The sequence below is a fragment of the Oncorhynchus keta genome, chromosome 35, assembly GCF_023373465.1.
Source record: "Oncorhynchus keta strain PuntledgeMale-10-30-2019 chromosome 35, Oket_V2, whole genome shotgun sequence".
Taxonomy (NCBI): Eukaryota; Metazoa; Chordata; class Actinopteri; order Salmoniformes; family Salmonidae; genus Oncorhynchus; species Oncorhynchus keta.
The window spans coordinates 8,086,950-8,111,843 of NC_068455.1; the positions used below are offsets into that span (position 1 = coordinate 8,086,950).

General features: G+C 42.1%; 1 protein-coding gene across 1 annotated transcript in view; it reads right to left on the minus strand.

The window, feature by feature from the left end:
* Nucleotides 1-1,329: 1,329 nt before the first annotated feature.
* dnajc27 (DnaJ (Hsp40) homolog, subfamily C, member 27) overlaps nt 1,330-24,894 on the minus strand; it is a 34,460-nt gene continuing 10,895 nt past the window's right edge. The window contains 2 exon segments of the mRNA XM_052495848.1: nt 1,330-1,925; nt 5,272-5,432. Of these exon segments, the coding sequence (XP_052351808.1) occupies nt 1,793-1,925; nt 5,272-5,432 (294 nt within the window). The 3' untranslated portion in view covers nt 1,330-1,792.

The following is a 24,894-nucleotide window of genomic DNA, read 5'->3' on the forward strand; positions in this document are numbered from 1 at the left end:
GGTAAGCAGGTGAGCAGGTCAGCAGGTGAGCAGGTCAACAGGTGAGCAGGTCAGCAGGTGAGCAGGTGAGCAGGTCAGCAGGTGATCAGGTGAGCAGGTGAGCAGGTGAGCAGGTCAGCAGGTCAGCAGGTGAGCAGGTCAGCAGGTCAGCAGGTGATCAGGTCAGCAGGATAACTAATTGATCGTGCTTTGATCCTCCCCCGTTTCCTGGTTCTCACAGACATAGAAATAGAATCTATAAAACGGGCCTCCCCATTCAAGTCAATAGGGTCAGAGGCTCCAAAACCCTTTCTATAGATTGTATTCTATGATTACAACCTCTATCATCAAAATGTAAACACCACTGTTAGGGTTTGGCACCTGCTGATGTCATAGCTCTACCCACCAATCAGGAGCGCTGTCAGCTATGAAGTCATCAGCAGACATCTCAGTAAACGTGTTGAAGGTGGTATGATGACATTGATTGGAACAATATGTCGTCATTATCAACTACAACATTATAGGATTGTGAAATATATTTTGGATGAGTAATAGGATGTGACTGATGATCCAAATGATTAAAACCAAACAGGGCTTTGGTTTGGTGTACTGAGAGCTGGGGCTCTGTAATAAGTGATGGCTGATATACATGTGACCCTCTAGAGCCAAGATGGCACTTGTTTGCTGCAGTTTCCCCATCTCCCAGTCAGTTACTACACCCCTCTGTGAATCTGTGGCTGTGGAGACACAAAATGTCTTGAGGAAGGGAACACATATACGCTACGAACACTGAGTTATACTGTATGGGGTTGCCCGGGGTAAGTATTTAAAAGGATGAGGCCACGTTTGTCCAGAGGGCAGTGTAGGGACTGTAGTCGAGTATAGACCAGTGCTTCTCAAACCCGTGTAAATGAACAATGGGGTCATCCGACGAGGGTCTGGAAAACAGCCATCATCGGTGAGTCCTCGACCCGCTCAAACTGCCAACGTACTGATCCTAGTAGTTACAGAACAGGATGAGGCCCAGGGACAGGGTGTGATCCCAAGGTCATAGGATTTCAGGAACATTTGTCTGGGACAGCAAAAAAAAACGTTGTGTATTTTAGATTTTTTTTGGCATTTACCCACCTTATTACAACCATTACAGCACCTATATCTCTTGTCCAGGGCGTTACGTGTGTGCGGCTTGCTGATGGTGAGCCTTAAAGTTGCTTGGACGCTCTGGACCAGAGCTAACGACATCCGGTTTGTAGTAATTGATACAGTCACATGTCGGGATATTATTTTGTTGTTGACAATATTGCAATATAATTATTGTTGGCTGTACCAACATGTATCTTTCATAGCTTGTTCTCCATCTCCTGTTTAAAATAGGGAACAAATTCATTTTCAGCACTCCCCCCCCCCCCATGACTGATCAAAACTTGTTTTCATATCGTATCGGCACCTAAGTATTGTGACAATATCGTATCGTGACAATTCCCGTCCTTACTGGTTAGGACCGAGTTTAATGACTCACCAGGTCTTCCATTGACTTCTCTCTGCAGTGTTTGAAAAATGACAGTTTAGAGCGTTGATAAGTCTTCCTTACGGAGAGACAAAAGTTGCTGCGGCACATCATCAGTAGTGACTTTATAAAACACTGTTGTAGGAAAATGTAATGGCACCTGGTGGGAGGGTTGGAGAGCAGGGAGGGGGGGGGAAGGTTTAGGAGAAGGGATTAGGAGAGGGTAGAAAAGGCTAATGACGTTCTAGGGGCGAGGGGTCAGGGGTCAGGGGTCAGGTTGCCCAAGCTGGCGTTGGTTGGCGGTGTCTACTTGATGTTCTTGAGCAAGGAGGTGCGAGCGTTCACCACGGCCTTGAAAGCATCCTCGCTGCCCGGGGCAACGCACTTATCCGGATGGAGCAGCACAGCCAGCTTCCTGTATGCCTTGTTAACCTCCTCCCTGGAAACACAAACAGGAACCAACGTTAGACCAAGAGGAAGGCGCTGTTGAAGCCGCCGTGTGTGTGTGTGTGTGTGTGTGTGTGTGTGTGTGTGTGTGTGTGTGTGTGTGTGTGTGTGTGTGTGTGTGTGTGTGTGTGTGTGTGTGTGTGTGTGTGTGTGTGTGTGTGTGTGTGTGTGTGTGTGTGTGTGTGTGTGTGTGTGTGTGGAAGAAGTTGATTGTCAGGTGGACGGAGTAATGAGATTCTCCACTGTCTCCTAATCCCCTCACTAAATCCAAGCCCCCAATCCCCTCCACACACACACACACACACACACACACACACACACACACACACACACACACACACACACACACACACACACACACACACACACACACACACTGTTTTTTTGAGAGAGCACACAGTAGGGATATCAGGGAAGATAGAAATTACCCGGAGAAGTCTGTTTTTTTGAGAGAGCGAGAGAGAGTAGGGAGAGAAAGAGAGTGAGAGAAACTATCTGTTGAGAAGCAACTGCTTGCTAAGGTTAAGTTTAGGTTTAGAATGAGGGTTAGGGCTAGGGTAAGGGTTAAGTTTAGGTTTAGAATAAGGGTTAGGGCTAGGGTAAGGGTTAAGTTTAGGTTTAGAATGAGGGTTAGGGCTAGGGTAAGGGTTAAGTTTAGGTTTAGAATGAGGGTTAGGGCTAGGGTAAGGGTTAAGTTTAGGTTTAGAATGAGGGTTAGGGCTAGGGTAAGGGTTAAGTTTAGGTTAAGAATGAGGGTTAGGGCTAGGGTAAGGGTTAAGTTTAGGTTTAGAATGAGGGTTAGGGCTAGGGTAAGGGTTAAGTTTAGGTTTAGAATAAGGGTTAGGGCTAGGGTAAGGGTTAAGTTTAGGTTTAGAATAAGGGTTAGGGCTAGGGTAAGGGTTAAGTTTAGGTTTAGAATAAGGGTTAGGGCTAGGGTAAGGGTTAAGTTTAGGTTTAGAATGAGGGTTAGGGCTAGGGTAAGGGTTAAGTTTAGGTTTAGAATAAGGGTTAGGGCTAGGGTAAGGGTTAAGTTTTAGGATAAGGGTTACTAGATAGGTTAAATGTTACTGATAGTCAGTCCATCTGTAGATGCTCTACAGACTATTCAAATAAAGTGTTCTCTCTTCTTTTGCCAACATGAACCTGTCATGTCAATAAACAAACACATTTAATTGAATTGAGTACAGATCAGATTGAGGAGGATGAATTGACAGAGTAGCGGACAGGATAGCGTGACTGAGTGTGAGCTGTTGGAGTGGGACTGCATGATAACATGACAACAGGGTCTAATTGCAGTGATAGACAGGAAGGGGGTAAGAAGAGATGATCTGTCCTCCTCCTGATCTTCTTACCCCCTGACAGAGGCCCCGTTGTCATGACAACCTCTAGCCCCTAGACACTTATCTAAGAGTGATTGGACAAGTCATTTGGTCATTCTGTGTGATTGGACAGGTCATTTGGTCATTCTGTGTGATTGGACAGGTCATTTGGTCATTCTGTGTGATTGGACAGGTCATTTGGTCATTCTGTGTGATTGGACAGGTCATTGCGGAAATACAACACAGTTGATCAGTTAATGTGGAGCTATTCCAAGTGTCTAGGGCACAGGGGTCAAACTCATTCCAAGTGTCTAGGGCACAGGGGTCAAACTCATTCCAAGTGTCTAGGGCACAGGGGTCAAACTCATTCCAAGTGTCTAGGGCACAGGGGTCAAACTCATTCCCGCATGCCCGACTAGCATCACCACCCTGGATGGTTCCGACCTTGAATATGTGGACATCTATAAGTACCTAGGTGTCTGGCTAGACTGCAAACTCTCCTTCCAGACTCACATCAAACATCTCCAATCGAAAATCAAATCAAGAGTCGGCTTTCTATTCAGCAATATAGTCTCCTTCACTCACGCTGCCAAGCTTACCCTAGTAAAACTGACTATCCTACCGATCCTCGACTTCGGCGATGTCATCTACAAAATGGCTTCCAACACTCTACTCAGCAAACTGGATGCAGTCTATCACAGTGCCATCCGTTTTGTCACTAAAGCACCTTATACCACCCACCACTGCGACTTGTATGCTCTAGTCGGCTGGCCCTCACTACATATTCGTCGCCAGACCCACTGGCTCCAGGTCATCTACAAGTCCATGCTAGGTAAAGCTCCGCCTTATCTCAGTTCACTGGTCACGATGGCAACACCCATCCGTAGCACGCGCTCCAGCAGGTGTATCTCACTGATCATCCCTAAAGCCAACACCTCATTTGGCCGCCTTTCGTTCCAGTACTCTGCTGCCTGTGACTGGAACGAATTGCAAAAATCGCTGAAGTTGGAGACTTTTATCTCCCTCACCAACTTCAAACATCAGCTATCCGAGCAGCTAACCGATCGCTGCAGCTGTACATAGTCTATAGGAAAATAGCCCACCCATTTTCACCTACCTCATTCCCATACGGTTTTTATACTGTTTTTATTTATTTACTTTTCTGCTCTTTTGCACACCAATATCTCTACCTGTACATGACCATCTGATCATTTATCACTCCAGTGTTAATCTGCAAAATTGTATTATTCGCCTACCTCCTCATGCCTTTTGCACACATTGTATATAGACTGCCCATTTTTTCTACTGTGTTATTGACTTGTTAATTGTTTATTCCATGTGTAACTCTGTGTTGTCTGTTCACACTGTTATGCTTTATCTTGGCCAGGTCGCAGTTGCAAATGAGAACTTGTTCTCAACTAGCCTACCTGGTTAAATAAAGGTGAAATAAAAAAAATAAAAAAATAAATAAAATAAAAATCCAAGTGTCTAGGGAACAGAGGTCAAACTCATTCCAAGTGCCTATGGAACAGGGGTCAAACTCCTTCCATGAAAGGCTGAGTGTCTGCAGGTACTCACTCCTCCCTTGACTCCCCCCTCACCTGGTTGTCTGGGTCTTAATTGGTTAGTTAGGAACTCCCCTCACCTGGTTGTCTAGGTCTTAATTGGTTAGTTAGGAACTCCCCTCACCTGGTTGTCTAGGTCTTAATTGGTTAGTTAGGAACTCCCCTCACCTGGTTGTCTAGGTCTTAATTGGTTAGTTAGGAACTCCCCTCACCTGGTTGTCTGGGTCTTAATTGGTTATTTAGGAACTCCCCTCACCTGGTTGTCTAGGTCTTAATTGGTTAGTTAGAAACCCCCCTCACCTGGTTGTCTGGGTCTTAATTGGTTAGTTAGAAACTCCCCTCACCTGGTCGTCTAGGTCTCAATTGGCCACAAATTTAAAGGAAATAACCAAAACCAGCAGACTCGGCCCTCCATGGAATGACGTAAGACACCCCTGGTGACCCCTGTTCTTACCGTGTGGCTCCAGGTTTTACCCCCAGCATATCCCAGGAGTCCTTGCTGTTGCGTATGCGTCGGATGGTGTCGGCCTGCTCCTTGGTGAAGCCGACAGTGACCTCCGCAACCGGGCGCTTCCCACCATTCTCACACATGTCCGTTATCGAGGAGAAAAACGCCTGGAGAACACACACACACATAAAGATCACTACAATCTATCATCTATCTATCTACAGTATCTGTATACAGTTGAAGTCAGAAGTTTACATACACTTAGGTTGGAGTCATTAAAACTAGTTTACATACACTTAGGTTGGAGTCATTAAAACTAGTTTTTCACTTCACAAATTTCTTGATAACAAACTATAGTTTTGGCAAGTCAATTAGGACATCTACTTTGTGCATGACAAGTAATTTTTCCAACAATTGTTTACAGACAGATTATTTCACTGTATCACAATTACAGTGGGTCAAAAGTTTACATACACAAAGTTGACTGTGCCTTTAAACAGCTTGGAAATTCAGAAATCAGCCAAGACCTCAGAAACAAAATTCTAGACCTCCACAAGTCTGGTTCATCCTTGGGAGCAATTTCCAAATGCCTGAAGGTACCACGCTCACCTGTACAAACAATAGTACGCAAGTATAAACACCATGGGACCATGCAGTCGTCATACCGCTCAGAAAGGAGACGCGTTCTGTCTCCTAGAGATGAACGTACTGTGGTGCGAAAAGTGCAAATCAATCCCAGAACAACAGCAAAGGACCTTGTGAAGATGCTGGAGGAAACAGGTACAAAAGTATCTATATTCACAGTTAAACAAGTCCTATATCGACAACCTGAAAGGCCGCTCAGCAAGGAAGAAGCCACTGCTCCAAAACCGCCATGAAAAAGCCAGACTATGGTTTGCAACTGCACATGGGGACAAAGATCGTACATTTTGGAGAAATGTCCTCTGGTCTGATGAAACAAAAATAGAACTATTTGGCCATAATGACCATCGTTATGTTTGGAGGAAACAGGGGGAAGGCTTGCAAGCCGAAGAACACCATCCCAACCGTCAAGCATGAGGGGGGCAGCATCATGTTGTGGGGGTGCTTTGCTGCAGGAGGGACCGGTGCACATCACAAAATACATTGCAACATCAGAAAGGAAAATTACGTGGATATATTGAAGCAACATCTCAAGACATCAGTCAGGAAGTTAAAGCTTGGTGGCAAATGGGTCTTCCAAATGGACAATGAGCCCAAGCATCCTTCCAAAGTTGTGGCAAAATGGCTTAAGGACAACAAAGTCAAGGTATTGGAGTGGCCATCACAAAGACCTGACCTCAATCCTATAGACAATTTGTGGGCAGAACTTAAAAAGCGTGTGCGAGCAAGGAGGCCTACAAACCTGACTCAGTTACACCAGCTCTGTCAGGGGGAATGGGCCAAAATTCACCCAACTTATTGTGGGAAGCTTGTGGAAGGCTTCCCGAAACATTTGACCCAAGTTAAACAATTTAAAGGCAACGCTACCAAATACTAATTGAGTGTATGTAAACGTCTGACCCACGGGGAATGTGATGAAAGAAATAAAAGCTGAAATAAATAATTATCTCTACTATTATTCTGACATTTCACATTCTTAAAAAAAAGTGGTGCTCCTAACTGACCTAAAACAGGGAATTTGTACCAGGATTAAATGTCAGGAATTGTGAAACACTGAGTTTAAATGTATTTGGCTGAGGTGTATGTAAACATCCGACTTCAACTGTATCAATCTACAGTATCTATCATCTATCATCTACCAACAGTATCTATCATCTATCATCTACCTACAGTATCTATCATCTATCAACAGTATCTATCATCTATCATCTACCTACAGTATCTATCATCTATCATCTACCTACAGTATCTATCATCTACCCACAGTATCTATCATCTACCTACAGTGTCTATCATCTATCATCTACCTACAGTATCTATCATCTATCAACAGTATCTATCATCTACCTACAGTATCTATCATCTATCATCTACCAACAGTATCTATCATCTATCATCTACCTACAGTATCTATCATCTATCATCTACCTACAGTATCTATCATCTACCTACCTACAGTATCTATCATCTACCTACAGTATCTATCATCTATCATCTATCATCTATCATCTATCAGTATCTATCATCTATCCATAGTATCTATCATCTATCATCTACAGTATCTATCATCTATCATCTACCATCATCTACCTACAGTATCTATCATCTACCTACACAGTATCTATCATCTATCATCTACCTACAGTATCTATCATCTATCATCTACCTACAGTATCTATCATCTATCATCTACCAACAGTATCTATCATCTACCTACAGTATCTATCATCTATCATCTACCTACAGTATCTATCATCTATCATCTATCTACACTATCATCTATCATCTACCTACAGTATCTATCATCTATCATCTATCAGTATCTATCTCTATCATCTACCTACCTACATCTATCATCTACCTACAGTATCTATCATCTATCATCTACCTACAGTATCTATCATCTATCATCTACCTATCACAGTATCTATCATCTATCTACTACCATCATCTATCATCTACCTACAGTATCTATCATCTATCATCTACCTACAGTATCTATCATCTATATCTATCTATCATCTATCATCTACCTACAGTATCTATCATCTACATCTACAGTATCTATCATCTATCATCTACCCACAGTATCTATCATCTATCATCTACCTACAGTATCTATCATCTATCATCTACCAACAGTATCTATCATCTATCATCTACCTACAGTATATATCATCTATCATCTACCTACAGTATCTATCATCTATCTATCTACCTATCATCTACCTATCTATATCTCTATCATCTATCATCTACCTACAGTATCTATCATCTACCTACAGTATCTATCATCTACCTACAGTATCTATCATCTATCATCTACCTACAGTATCTATCATCTATCATCTACCTATATCTATCATCTACCTACAGTATGATTCATCTATCATCTACCTACAGTATCTATCATCTATCATCTACCTACAGTATATCATCTATCATCTACCTACAGTATCTAATCTACCTAAGTATCTATCATCTATCATCTACCTACAGTATCTATCATCTATCATCTACCTACAGTATCTATCATCTATCATCTACCTACAGTATCTATCATCTATCATCTACCTACAGTATCTATCATCTATCATCTACCTACAGTATCTATCATCTATCATCTACCTACAGTATCTATCATCTATCATCTACCTACAGTATCTATCATCTATCATCTACCAACAGTATCTATCATCTACCTACAGTATCTATCATCTATCATCTACCTACAGTATCTATCATCTATCATCTACCAACAGTATCTATCATCTATCATCTACCTACAGTATCTATCATCTATCATCTACCCACAGTATCTATCATCTATCATCTACCTACAGTATCTATCATCTATCATCTACCTACAGTATCTATCATCTATCATCTACCTACAGTATCTATCATCTATCATCTACCTACAGTATCTATCATCTACCTACAGTATCTATCATCTATCATCTACCTACAGTATCTATCATCTATCATCTACCTACAGTATCTATCATCTACCTACAGTATCTATCATCTATCATCTACCTACAGTATCTATCATCTATCATCTACCTACAGTATCTATCATCTATCATCTACCTACAGTATCTATCATCTATCATCTACCTACAGTATCTATCATCTATCATCTACCTACAGTATCTATCATCTATCATCTACCTACAGTATCTATCATCTATCATCTACCTACAGTATCTATCATCTATCATCTACCTACAGTATCTATCATCTATCATCTACCTACAGATCATATCATCTACCTACAGTATCTATCATCTATCATCTACCTACAGTATCTATCATCTATCATCTACCTACAGTATCTATCATCTATCAGTATCTATCATCTATCATCTACCTACAGTATCTATCATCTATCAACTACCTACAGATCTATCATCTACCTACAGTATCTATCATCTATCATCTACCTACAGTATCTATCATCTATCATCTACCTACAGTATCTATCATCTATCTATCTACCTACAGTATCTATCATCTATCATCTACCTACAGTATCTATAAATCTACCTACAGGATCTATCATCTATCATCTACCTACAGTACTATCATCTATCCTACCTACAGTATCTATCATCTATCATCTACCTACAGTATCTATCATCTATCAACCAGTATCTATCAGTATCTATCATCTACCACCACACTACCACTATCAGATTAGAGACATAAAGGAGACATCTACCTACCCCGCTATCACTATCAGATCTAGACATCTACCACCCCACTGCCACTATCAGATTAGAGACATAAAGGAGACATCTACCACTATCAGATTAGAGACATAAAGGAGACATCTACCACCCCACTACCACTATCAGATTAGAGACATAAAGGAGACATCTACCACCCCACTGCCACTATCAGATTAGAGACATAAAGGAGACATCTACCACCCCGCTACCACTATCAGATTAGAGACATAAAGGAGACATCTACCACCCCACTACCACTATCAGATTAGAGACATAAAGGAGACATCTACCACCCCACTGCCACTATCAGATTAGAGACATAAAGGAGACATCTACCACCCCACTACCACTATCAGATTAGAGACATAAAGGAGACATCTACCACCCCGCTACCACTATCAGATTAGAGACATAAAGGAGACATCTACCACCCCGCTACCACTATCAGATTAGAGACATAAAGGAGACATCTACCACCCCACTACCACTATCAGATTAGAGACATAAAGGAGACATCTACCACCCCACTGCCACTATCAGATTAGAGACATAAAGGAGACATCTACCACCCCGCTACCACTATCAGATTAGAGACATAAAGGAGACTAGACATCTACCACCACACTACCACTATCAGATTAGAGACATAAAGGAGACATCTACCACCCCGCTACCACTATCAGATTAGAGACATAAAGGAGACATCTACCACCCCGCTACCACTATCAAATTAGAGACATAAAGGAGACATCTACCACCCCATACCACTATCAAATTAGAGACATAAAGAGACATCTACCACCCCTACCACTATCAAATTAGAGACATAAAGGAGACATCTACCACCCCGCTACCACTATCAGATTAGAGATATAAAGGAGACATCTACCACCCCGCTACCACTATCAAATTAGAGACATAAAGGAGACATCTACCACCCCGCTACCACTATCAGATTAGAGATATAAAGGAGACATCTACCACCCCACTGCCACTATCAGATTAGAGATATAAAGGAGACATCTACCACCCCACTACCACTATCAGATTAGAGACATAAAGGAGACATCTACCACCACACTACCACTATCAGATTAGAGACATAAAGGAGACATCTACCACCCCGCTACCACTATCAGATTAGAGACATAAAGGAGACATCTACCACCCCGCTACCACTATCAGATTAGAGACATAAAGGAGACATCTACCACCCCGCTACCACTATCAAATTAGAGACATAAAGGAGACATCTACCACCCCGCTACCACTATCAAATTAGAGACATAAAGGAGACATCTACCACCCCGCTACCACTATCAAATTAGAGACATAAAGGAGACATCTACCACCCCGCTACCACTATCAGATTAGAGACATAAAGGAGACATCTACCACCCCGCTACCACTATCAAATTAGAGACATAAAGGAGACATCTACCACCCCGCTACCACTATCAGATTAGAGACATAAAGGAGACATCTACCACCCCACTGCCACTATCAGATTAGAGATATAAAGGAGACATCTACCACCCCACTGCCACTATCAGATTAGAGATATAAAGGAGACTAGACATCTACCACTATCAGATTAGAGCCATAAAGGAGACTAGACATCTACCACCCAATACCACTATCAGATTAGAGATATAAAGGAGACTAGACATCTACCACCCCACTACCACTATCAGATTACAGACATAAAGGAGACTAGACATCTACCACCACACTGCCACTATCAGATTAGAGACATAAAGGAGACTAGACATCTACCACCCCGCTACCACTATCAGATTAGAGACATAAAGGAGACATCTACCACCCCGCTACCACTATCAGATTAGAGACATAAAGGAGACATCTACCACCCCGCTACCACTATCAAATTAGAGACATAAAGGAGACATCTACCACCCCGCTACCACTATCAAATTAGAGACATAAAGGAGACATCTACCACCCCGCTACCACTATCAAATTAGAGACATAAAGGAGACATCTACCACCCCGCTACCACTATCAGATTAGAGACATAAAGGAGACATCTACCACCCCGCTACCACTATCAAATTAGAGACATAAAGGAGACATCTACCACCCCGCTACCACTATCAGATTAGAGACATAAAGGAGACATCTACCACCCCACTGCCACTATCAGATTAGAGATATAAAGGAGACATCTACCACCCCACTGCCACTATCAGATTAGAGATATAAAGGAGACTAGACATCTACCACTATCAGATTAGAGCCATAAAGGAGACTAGACATCTACCACCCAATACCACTATCAGATTAGAGATATAAAGGAGACTAGACATCTACCACCCCACTACCACTATCAGATTAGAGACATAAAGGAGACATCTACCACCTCACTACCACTATCAGAATAGAGCTATAAAGGAGACTAGACATCTACCACTATCAGATTAGAGCCATAAAAGAGACTAGACATCTACCACCCACTACCACTATCAGATTAGAGACATACATGAGAATAGACATCTATCACCCCATTACCACTATCAGATTATAGCCATAAAGGAGGCTAGACATCTACCACTATCAAATTAGGGACATAAAGGAGACTAGACATCTACCACCACACTACCACTATCAGATTAGAGACATAAAGGAGACATCTACCACCCCACTGCCACTATCAGATTAGAGCCATAAAGGAGACTAGACATCTACCACTATCAGATTAGAGCCATAAAGGAGACTAGACATCTACCACCCAATACCACTATCAGATTAGAGACATAAAGGAGGCATCTACCACACCGCTACCACTATTAGATTAGAGACATAAAGGAGACATCTACCACCTCACTACCACTATCAGATTAGAGCTATAAAGGAGACTAGACATCTACCACTATCGGATTAGAGCCATAAAAGAGACTAGACATCTACCACCCAATACCACTATCAGATTAGAGATATAAAGGAGACTAGACATCTACCACTATCGGATTAGAGCCATAAAAGAGACTAGACATCTACCACCCAATACCACTATCAGATTAGAGACATAAAGGAGACATCTACCACCCCACTGCCACTATCAGATTATAGCCAAAAAGGAGGCTAGACATCTACCACCCCATTACCACTATCAGATTAGAGACATAAAGGAGACATCTACCACCCCACTGCCACTATCAGATTAGAGACATAAAGGAGACTAGACATCTACCACTATCAAATTAGGGCCATAAAGGAGACTAGACATCTACCACCCCACTACAACTATCAGATTAGAGACATAAAGGAGACATCTACCACCCCACTGACACTATCAGATTAGAGACATAAAGGAGACTGGACATCTACCACCATCAAATTAGGGCCATAAAGGAGACTAGACATCTACCACCCCACTACAACTATAAAACTAGAGACATAAAGGAGACATCTACCACCCCATTACCACTATCAGATTAGAGGCATAAAGGAGACTAGACATCTACCACCCCACTACCACTATCAGATTAGAGACATAAAGGAGACATCTACCACCCCACTACCACTATCAGATTAGAGACATAAAGGAGACATCTACAACCCCACTACCACTATCAGATTAGAGCCATAAAGGAGACTAGACATCTACCACCCCACTACCACTATCAGATTAGAGACATAAAGGAGACATCTACCACCTCACTACCACTATCAGATTAGAGCTATAAAGGAGACTAGACATCTACCACCCCACTACCACTATCAGATTAGAGACATAAAGGAGACATCTACCACCCCACTACCACTATCAGATTAGAGACATAAAGGAGACATCTACCACCTCACTACCACTATCAGAATAGAGCTATAAAGGAGACTAGACATCTACCACTATCAGATTAGAGCCATAAAAGAGACTAGACATCTACCACCCACTACCACTATCAGATTAGAGACATACATGAGAATAGACATCTATCACCCCATTACCACTATCAGATTATAGCCATAAAGGAGGCTAGACATCTACCACTATCAAATTAGGGCCATAAAGGAGACTAGACATCTACCACCACACTACCACTATCAGATTAGAGACATAAAGGAGACATCTACCACCCCACTGCCACTATCAGATTAGAGCCATAAAGGAGACTAGACATCTACCACTATCAGATTAGAGCCATAAAGGAGACTAGACATCTACCACCCAATACCACTATCAGATTAGAGACATAAAGGAGGCATCTACCACACCACTACCACTATTAGATTAGAGACATAAAGGAGACATCTACCACCTCACTACCACTATCAGATTAGAGCTATAAAGGAGACTAGACATCTACCACTATCGGATTAGAGCCATAAAAGAGACTAGACATCTACCACCCACTACCACTATCAGATTAGAGACATAAAGGAGACATCTACCACCCCACTGCCACTATCAGATTAGAGACATAAAGGAGACTAGACATCTACCACTATCAAATTAGGGCCATAAAGGAGACTAGACATCTACCACCCCACTACAACTATCAGATTAGAGACATAAAGCATCTAACCCCACTGACACTATCAGATTAGAGGCATAAAGGAGACATCTACCACTATCAAAGATTAGAGACCATAAAGCCACTATCAGAGAAAAAGGAGGCTAGACATCTACCACCCCATTACCACTATCAGATTAGAGACATAAAGGAGACATCTACCACCCCACTGCCACTATCAGATTAGAGACATAAAGGAGACTGGACATCTACCACCATCAAATTAGGGCCATAAAGGAGACTAGACATCTACCACCCCACTACAACTATAAAACTAGAGACATAAAGGAGACATCTACCACCCCATTACCACTATCAGATTAGAGGCATAAAGGAGACTAGACATCTACCACCCCACTACCACTATCAGATTAGAGACATAAAGGAGAACCACCCCACTACCACTATCAGATTAGAGACATAAAGAGACATCTACAACCCCACTACCACTATCAGATTAGAGCCATAAAGGAGACTAGACATCTACCACCCCACTACCACTATCAGATTAGAGACATAAAGGAGACATCTACCACCTCACTACCACTATCAGATTAGAGCTATAAAGGAGACTAGACATCTACCACCCCACTACCACTATCAGATTAGAGACATAAAGGAGACATCTAAACTACCACTATCAGATTAGAGACTAAAGAGACATCTACCACCCACTACCACTATCAGATTAGAGACATAAAGGAGACATCTACCACCCCACTGCCACTATCAGATTATAGCCAAAAGGAGGCTAGACATCTACCACCCCATTACCACTATCAGATTAGAGACATAAAGGAGACATCTACCACCCCACTGCCACTATCAGATTAGAGACATAAAGGAGACTAGACATCTACCACTATCAAATTAGGGCCATAAAGGAGACTAGACATCTACCACCCCACTACAACTATCAGATTAGAGACATAAAGGAGACATCTACCACCCCACTGACACTATCAGATTAGAGACATAAAGGAGACTGGACATCTACCACCATCAAATTAGGGCCATAAAGGAGACTAGACATCTACCACCCCACTACAACTATAAAACTAGAGACATAAAGGAGACATCTACCACCCCATTACCACTATCAGATTAGAGGCATAAAGGAGACTAGACATCTACCACCCCACTACCACTATCAGATTAGAGACATAAAGGAGACATCTACCACCCCACTACCACTATCAGATTAGAGACATAAAGGAGACATCTACAACCCCACTACCACTATCAGATTAGAGCCATAAAGGAGACTAGACATCTACCACCCCACTACCACTATCAGATTAGAGACATAAAGGAGACATCTACCACCTCACTACCACTATCAGATTAGAGCTATAAAGGAGACTAGACATCTACCACCCCACTACCACTATCAGATTAGAGACATAAAGGAGACATCTACCACCCCACTACCACTATCAGATTAGAGACATAAAGGAGACATCTACCACCTCACTACCACTATCAGAATAGAGCTATAAAGGAGACTAGACATCTACCACTATCAGATTAGAGCCATAAAAGAGACTAGACATCTACCACCCACTACCACTATCAGATTAGAGACATACATGAGAATAGACATCTATCACCCCATTACCACTATCAGATTATAGCCATAAAGGAGGCTAGACATCTACCACTATCAAATTAGGGCCATAAAGGAGACTAGACATCTACCACCACACTACCACTATCAGATTAGAGACATAAAGGAGACATCTACCACCCCACTGCCACTATCAGATTAGAGCCATAAAGGAGACTAGACATCTACCACTATCAGATTAGAGCCATAAAGGAGACTAGACATCTACCACCCAATACCACTATCAGATTAGAGACATAAAGGAGGCATCTACCACACCACTACCACTATTAGATTAGAGACATAAAGGAGACATCTACCACCTCACTACCACTATCAGATTAGAGCTATAAAGGAGACTAGACATCTACCACTATCGGATTAGAGCCATAAAAGAGACTAGACATCTACCACCCACTACCACTATCAGATTAGAGACATAAAGGAGACATCTACCACCCCACTGCCACTATCAGATTAGAGACATAAAGGAGACTAGACATCTACCACTATCAAATTAGGGCCATAAAGGAGACTAGACATCTACCACCCCACTACAACTATCAGATTAGAGACATAAAGGAGACATCTACCACCCCACTGACACTATCAGATTAGAGGCATAAAGGAGACTAGACATCTACCACCCCACTACCACTATCAGATTAGAGACATAAAGGAGACATCTACCACCCCACTGCCACTATCAGATTATAGCCAAAAAGGAGGCTAGACATCTACCACCCCATTACCACTATCAGATTAGAGACATAAAGGAGACATCTACCACCCCACTGCCACTATCAGATTAGAGACATAAAGGAGACTGGACATCTACCACCATCAAATTAGGGCCATAAAGGAGACTAGACATCTACCACCCCACTACAACTATAAAACTAGAGACATAAAGGAGACATCTACCACCCCATTACCACTATCAGATTAGAGGCATAAAGGAGACTAGACATCTACCACCCCACTACCACTATCAGATTAGAGACATAAAGGAGACATCTACCACCCCACTACCACTATCAGATTAGAGACATAAAGGAGACATCTACAACCCCACTACCACTATCAGATTAGAGCCATAAAGGAGACTAGACATCTACCACCCCACTACCACTATCAGATTAGAGACATAAAGGAGACATCTACCACCTCACTACCACTATCAGATTAGAGCTATAAAGGAGACTAGACATCTACCACCCCACTACCACTATCAGATTAGAGACATAAAGGAGACATCTACCACCCCACTACCACTATCAGATTAGAGACATAAAGGAGACATCTACCACCCACTACCACTATCAGATTAGAGACATAAAGGAGACATCTACCACCCCACTGCCACTATCAGATTATAGCCAAAAAGGAGGCTAGACATCTACCACCCCATTACCACTATCAGATTAGAGACATAAAGGAGACATCTACCACCCCACTGCCACTATCAGATTAGAGACATAAAGGAGACTAGACATCTACCACTATCAAATTAGGGCCATAAAGGAGACTAGACATCTACCACCCCACTACAACTATCAGATTAGAGACATAAAGGAGACATCTACCACCCCACTGACACTATCAGATTAGAGACATAAAGGAGACTGGACATCTACCACCATCAAATTAGGGCCATAAAGGAGACTAGACATCTACCACCCCACTACAACTATAAAACTAGAGACATAAAGGAGACATCTACCACCCCATTACCACTATCAGATTAGAGGCATAAAGGAGACTAGACATCTACCACCCCACTACCACTATCAGATTAGAGACATAAAGGAGACATCTACCACCCCACTACCACTATCAGATTAGAGACATAAAGGAGACATCTACAACCCCACTACCACTATCAGATTAGAGCCATAAAGGAGACTAGACATCTACCACCCCACTACCACTATCAGATTAGAGACATAAAGGAGACATCTACCACCTCACTACCACTATCAGATTAGAGCTATAAAGGAGACTAGACATCTACCACCCCACTACCACTATCAGATTAGAGACATAAAGGAGACATCTACCACCCCACTACCACTATCAGATTAGAGACATAAAGGAGACATCTACCACCTCACTACCACTATCAGAATAGAGCTATAAAGGAGACTAGACATCTACCACTATCAGATTAGAGCCATAAAAGAGACTAGACATCTACCACCCACTACCAATATCAGATTAGAGACATACATGAGAATAGACATCTATCACCCCATTACCACTATCAGATTATAGCCATAAAGGAGGCTAGACATCTACCACTATCAAATTAGGGCCATAAAGGAGACTAGACATCTACCACCACACTACCACTATCAGATTAGAGACATAAAGGAGACATCTACCACCCCACTGCCACTATCAGATTAGAGCCATAAAGGAGACTAGACATCTACCACTATCAGATTAGAGCCATAAAGGAGACTAGACATCTACCACCCAATACCACTATCAGATTAGAGACATAAAGGAGGCATCTACCACACCACTACCACTATTAGATTAGAGACATAAAGGAGACATCTACCACCTCACTACCACTATCAGATTAGAGCTATAAAGGAGACTAGACATCTACCACTATCGGATTAGAGCCATAAAAGAGACTAGACATCTACCACCCACTACCACTATCAGATTAGAGACATAAAGGAGACATCTACCACCCCACTGCCACTATCAGATTATAGCCAAAAAGGAGGCTAGACATCTACCACCCCATTACCACTATCAGATTAGAGACATAAAGGAGACATCTACCACCCCACTGCCACTATCAGATTAGAGACATAAAGGAGACTAGACATCTACCACTATCAAATTAGGGCCATAAAGGAGACTAGACATCTACCACCCCACTACAACTATCAGATTAGAGACATAAAGGAGACATCTACCACCCCATTACCACTATCAGATTAGAGGCATAAAGGAGACTAGACATCTACCACCCCACTACCACTATCAGATTAGAGACATAAAGGAGACATCTACCACCCCACTACCACTATCAGATTAGAGACATAAAGGAGACATCTACAACCCCACTACCACTATCAGATTAGAGCCATAAAGGAGACTAGACATCTACCACTATCAGATTAGAGACATAAAGGAGAAATCTACCACTATCAGATTAGAGCCATAAAGGAGACTAGACATCTACCACCCCACTACCACTATCAGATTAGAGACATAAAGGAGACATCTACCACCTCACTACCACTATCAGATTAGAGCTATAAAGGAGACTAGAAATCTACCACCCCACTACCACTATCAGATTAGAGACATAAAGGAGACATCTACCACCCCACTACCACTATCAGATTAGAGACATAAAGGAGACATCTACAACCCCACTACCACTATCAGATTAGAGCCATAAAGGAGACTAGACATCTACCACTATCAGATTAGAGACATAAAGGAGAAATCTACCACTATCAGATTAGAGCCATAAAGGAGACTAGACATCTACCACCCCACTACCACTATCAGATTAGAGACATAAAGGAGACATCTACCACCTCACTACCACTATCAGATTAGAGCTATAAAGGAGACTAGAAATCTACCACCCCACTACCACTATCAGATTAGAGACATAAAGGAGACATCTACCACCCCACTACCACTATCAGATTAGAGACATAAAGGAGACATCTACCACCCCACTACCACTATCAGATTAGAGCTATAAAGGAGACTAGACATCTACCACTATCAGATTAGAGCCATAAAAGAGACTAGACATCTACCACCCACTACCACTATCAGATTAGAGACAAAAATGAGAATAGACATCTATCACCCGATTACCACTATCAGATTAGAGCCATAAAGGAGACATCTACCACCCCACTGCCACTATCAGATTATAGCCATAAAGGAGGCTAGACATCTACCACTATCAAATTAGGGCCATAAAGGAGACTAGACATCTACCACCACACTACCACTATCAGATTAGAGACATAAAGGAGACATCTACCACCCCACTGCCACTATCAGATTAGAGCCATAAAGGAGACTAGACATCTACCACTATCAGATTAGAGCCATAAAAGAGACTAGACATCTACCACCCACTACCACTATCAGATTAGAGACAAAAATGAGAATAGACATCTATCACCCCATTACCACTATCAGATTAGAGCCATAAAGGAGACATCTACCACCCCACTGCCACTATCAGATTATAGCCATAAAGGAGGCTAGACATCTACCACTATCAAATTAGGGCCATAAAGGAGACTAGACATCTACCACCACACTACCACTATCAGATTAGAGACATAAAGGAGACATCTACCACCCAATACCACTATCAGATTAGAGACATAAAGGAGACATCTACCACACCACTACCACTATTAGATTAGAGACATAAAGGAGACATCTACCACCTCACTACCACTATCAGATTAGAGCTATAAAGGAGACTAGACATCTACCACTATCAGATTAGAGCCATAAAAGAGACTAGACATCTACCACCCACTACCACTATCAGATTAGAGACATAAAGGAGACATCTACCACCCCACTGCCACTATCAGATTATAGCCAAAAAGGAGGCTAGACATCTACCAATCCATTACCACTATCAGATTAGAGACATAAAGGAGACATCTACCACCCCACTGCCACTATCAGATTAGAGACATAAAGGAGACTAGACATCTACCACTATCAGATTAGAGCCATAAAAGAGACTAGACATCTACCACCCACTACCACTATCAGATTAGAGACAAAAATGAGAATAGACATCTATCACCCCATTACCACTATCAGATTAGAGCCATAAAGGAGACATCTACCACCCCACTGCCACTATCAGATTATAGCCATAAAGGAGGCTAGACATCTACCACTATCAAATTAGGGCCATAAAGGAGACTAGACATCTACCATCACACTACCACTATCAGATTAGAGACATAAAGGAGACATCTACCACCCAATACCACTATCAGATTAGAGACATAAAGGAGACATCTACCACACCACTACCACTATTAGATTAGAGACATAAAGGAGACATCTACCACCTCACTACCACTATCAGATTAGAGCTATAAAGGAGACTAGACATCTACCACTATCAGATTAGAGCCATAAAAGAGACTAGACATCTACCACCCACTACCACTATCAGATTAGAGACATAAAGGAGACATCTACCACCCCACTGCCACTATCAGATTATAGCCAAAAAGGAGGCTAGACATCTACCAATCCATTACCACTATCAGATTAGAGACATAAAGGAGACATCTACCACCCCACTGCCACTATCAGATTAGAGACATAAAGGAGACTAGACATCTACCACTATCAAATTAGGGCCATAAAGGAGACTAGACATCTACCACCCCACTACAACTATCAGATTAGAGACATAAAGGAGACATCTACCACCCCACTGCCACTATCAGATTAGAGACATAAAGGAGACTGGACATCTACCACTATCAAATTAGGGCCATAAAGGAGACTAGACATCTACCACCCCACTACAACTATAAGACTAGAGACATAAAGGAGACATCTACCACCCCATTACCACTATCAGATTAGAGGCATAAAGGAGACTAGACATCTACCACCCCACTACCACTATCAGATTAGAGACATAAAGGAGACATCTACAACCCCACTACCACTATCAGATTAGAGCCATAAAGGAGACTAGACATCTACCACTATCAGATTAGAGCCATAAAGGAGTCTTCTACCACCCCAATACCACTATGAGATTAGAGCCATAAAGAAGTCTTCTACCACTATCAGATTAGAGACATAAAGGAGAAATCTACCACTATCAGATTCGAGCCATAAAGGAGACATCTACCACTATCAGATTAGAGACATAAAGGAGAAATCTACCACTATCAGATTAGAGCCACAAAGGAGACTAGACATCTACCACCCCACTACCACTATCAGATTAGAGACATAAAGGAGACATCTACCACCTCACTACCACTATCAGATTAGAGCTATAAAGGAGACTAGACATCTACCACTATCAGATTAGAGCCATAAAATAGACTAGACATCTACCACCCACTACCACTATCAGATTAGAGACATAAATGAGAATAGACATCTATCACCCCATTACCACTATCAGATTAGAGCCATAAAGGAGACATCTACCACCTCACTGCCACTATCAGATTATAGCCATAAAGGAGGCTAGACATCTACCACTATCAAATTAGGGCCATAAAGGAGACTAGACATCTACCACCACACTACCACTATCAGATTAGAGACATAAAGGAGACATCTACCACCCCACTGCCACTATCAGATTAGAGCCATAAAGGAGACTAGACATCTACCACTATCAGATTAGAGCCATAAAGGAGACTAGACATCTACCACCCAATACCACTATCAGATTAGAGACATAAAGGAGACATCTACCACACCACTACCACTATTAGATTAGAGACATAAAGGAGACATCTACCACCTCACTACCACTATCAGATTAGAGCTATAAAGGAGACTAGACATCTACCACTATCAGATTAGAGCCATAAAAGAGACTAGACATCTACCACCCACTACCACTATCAGATTAGAGACATAAAGGAGACATCTACCACCCCACTGCCACTATCAGATTATAGCCAAAAAGGAGGCTAGACATCTACCACCCCATTACCACTATCAGATTTGAGACATAAAGGAGACATCTACCACCCCACTGCCACTATCAGATTAGAGACATAAAGGAGACTAGACATCTACCACTATCAAATTAGGGCCATAAAGGAGACTAGACATCTACCACCCCACTACAACTATCAGATTAGAGACATAAAGGAGACATCTACCACCCCACTGCCACTATCAGATTAGAGACATAAAGGAGACTGGACATCTACCACTATCAAATTAGGGCCATAAAGGAGACTAGACATCTACCACCCCACTACAACTATCAGATTAGAGACATAAAGGAGACATCTACCACCCCATTACCACTATCAGATTAGAGGCATAAAGGAGACTAGACATCTACCACCCCACTACCACTATCAGATTAGAGCCATAAAGGAGACTAGACATCTACCACTATCAGATTAGAGCCATAAAGGAGTCTTCTACCACCCCACTACCACTATCAGATTAGAGACATAAAGGAGAAATCTACCACTATCAGATTCGAGCCATAAAGGAGACATCTACCACTATCAGATTAGAGACATAAAGGAGAAATCTACCACTATCATATTAGAGCCATAAAGGAGACTAGACATCTACCACCCCACTACAACTATCAGATTAGAGACATAAAGGAGACATCTACCACCCCACTGCCACTATCAGATTAGAGACATAAATGAGACTGGACATCTACCACTATCAAATTAGGGCCATAAAGGAGACTAGACATCTACCACCCCACTACAACTATAAGATTAGAGCAATAAAGGAGAGATCTACCACCCCACTACCACTATCAGATTAGAGACATTAAAGGAGACTAGACATCTACCACCCCCCTACCACTATCAGATTATAGACATAAAGGAGACTAGACATCGACCACCCCACTACAACTATCAGATTAGAGCCATAAAGGAGACGAGACATCTACCACCCCATTACCACTATCAGATTAGAGGCATAAAGGAGACTAGACATCTACCACCCCACTACCACTATCAGATTAGAGACATAAAGGAGACATCTACCACCCCACTACCACTATCAGATTAGAGACATAAAGGAGACATCTACAACCCCACTACCACTATCAGATTAAAGACATAAAGGAGACATCTACAACCCCACTACCACTATCAGATTAGAGCCATAAAGGAGTCTTCTACCACCCCAATACCACTATGAGATTAGAGCCAAAAAGGAGTCTTCTACCACTATCAGATTAGAGACATAAAGGAGAAATCTACCACTATCAGATTAGAGCCATAAAGGAGACTAGACATCTACCACCCCACTACCACTATCAGATTAGAGCAATAAAGGAGACTAGACATCTACCACTATCAGATTAGAGACATAAAGGAGAAATCTACCACTATAAGATTCGAGCCATAAAGGAGACATCTACCACTATCAGATTAGAGACATAAAGGAGACTAGACATCTACCACCCCACTACCACTATCAGATTAGAGCAATAAAGGAGACTAGACATCTACCACTATCAGATTAGAGACATAAAGGAGAAATCTACCACTATCAGATTCGAGCCATAAAGGAGACATCTACCACTATCAGATTAGAGCCATAAAGGAGACATCTACCACTATCAGATTAGAGACATAAAGGAGACTAGACATCTACCACCCCACTACCACTATCAGATTAGAGCAATAAAGGAGACTAGACATCTACCACTATCAGATTAGAGACATAAAGGAGAAATCTACCACTATCAGATTCGAGCCATAAAGGAGACATCTACCACTATCAGATTAGAGACATAAAGGAGAAATCTACCACTATAAGATTAGAGCCATAAAGGAGACTAGACATCTACCACCCCACTACCACTATCAGATTAGAGCCATAAAGGAGTATTCTACCACCTCACTACCACTATCAGATTAGAGCCATAAAGGAGTCTTCTACCACCCCACTACCACTAACAGATTAGAGACACAAAGGAGACATCTACCACCCCACTACCACTATCAGATTAGAGCCATTAAGGAGACTAGACATCTACCACCCCTCTACCACTATCTGATTAGAACCATAAAGGAGACTAGACATCTACCACTATCAGATTAGAGACATAAAGGAGCCTAGACATCTAGATGGGTTATGGGTCCGCAGACCGATGCATGGAACATTTAGATAGGTTATGGGTCCGCAGACCGATGCATGGAACATTTAGATGGGTTATGGGTCCGCAGACCGATGCATGTAACATTTAGATGGGTTATGGGTCCGCAGACCGATGCATGGAACATTTAGATGGGTTATGGGTCCGCAGACCGATGCATGGAACATTTAGATGGGTTATGGGTCCGCAGACCGATGCATGGAACATTTAGATGGGTTATGGGTCCGC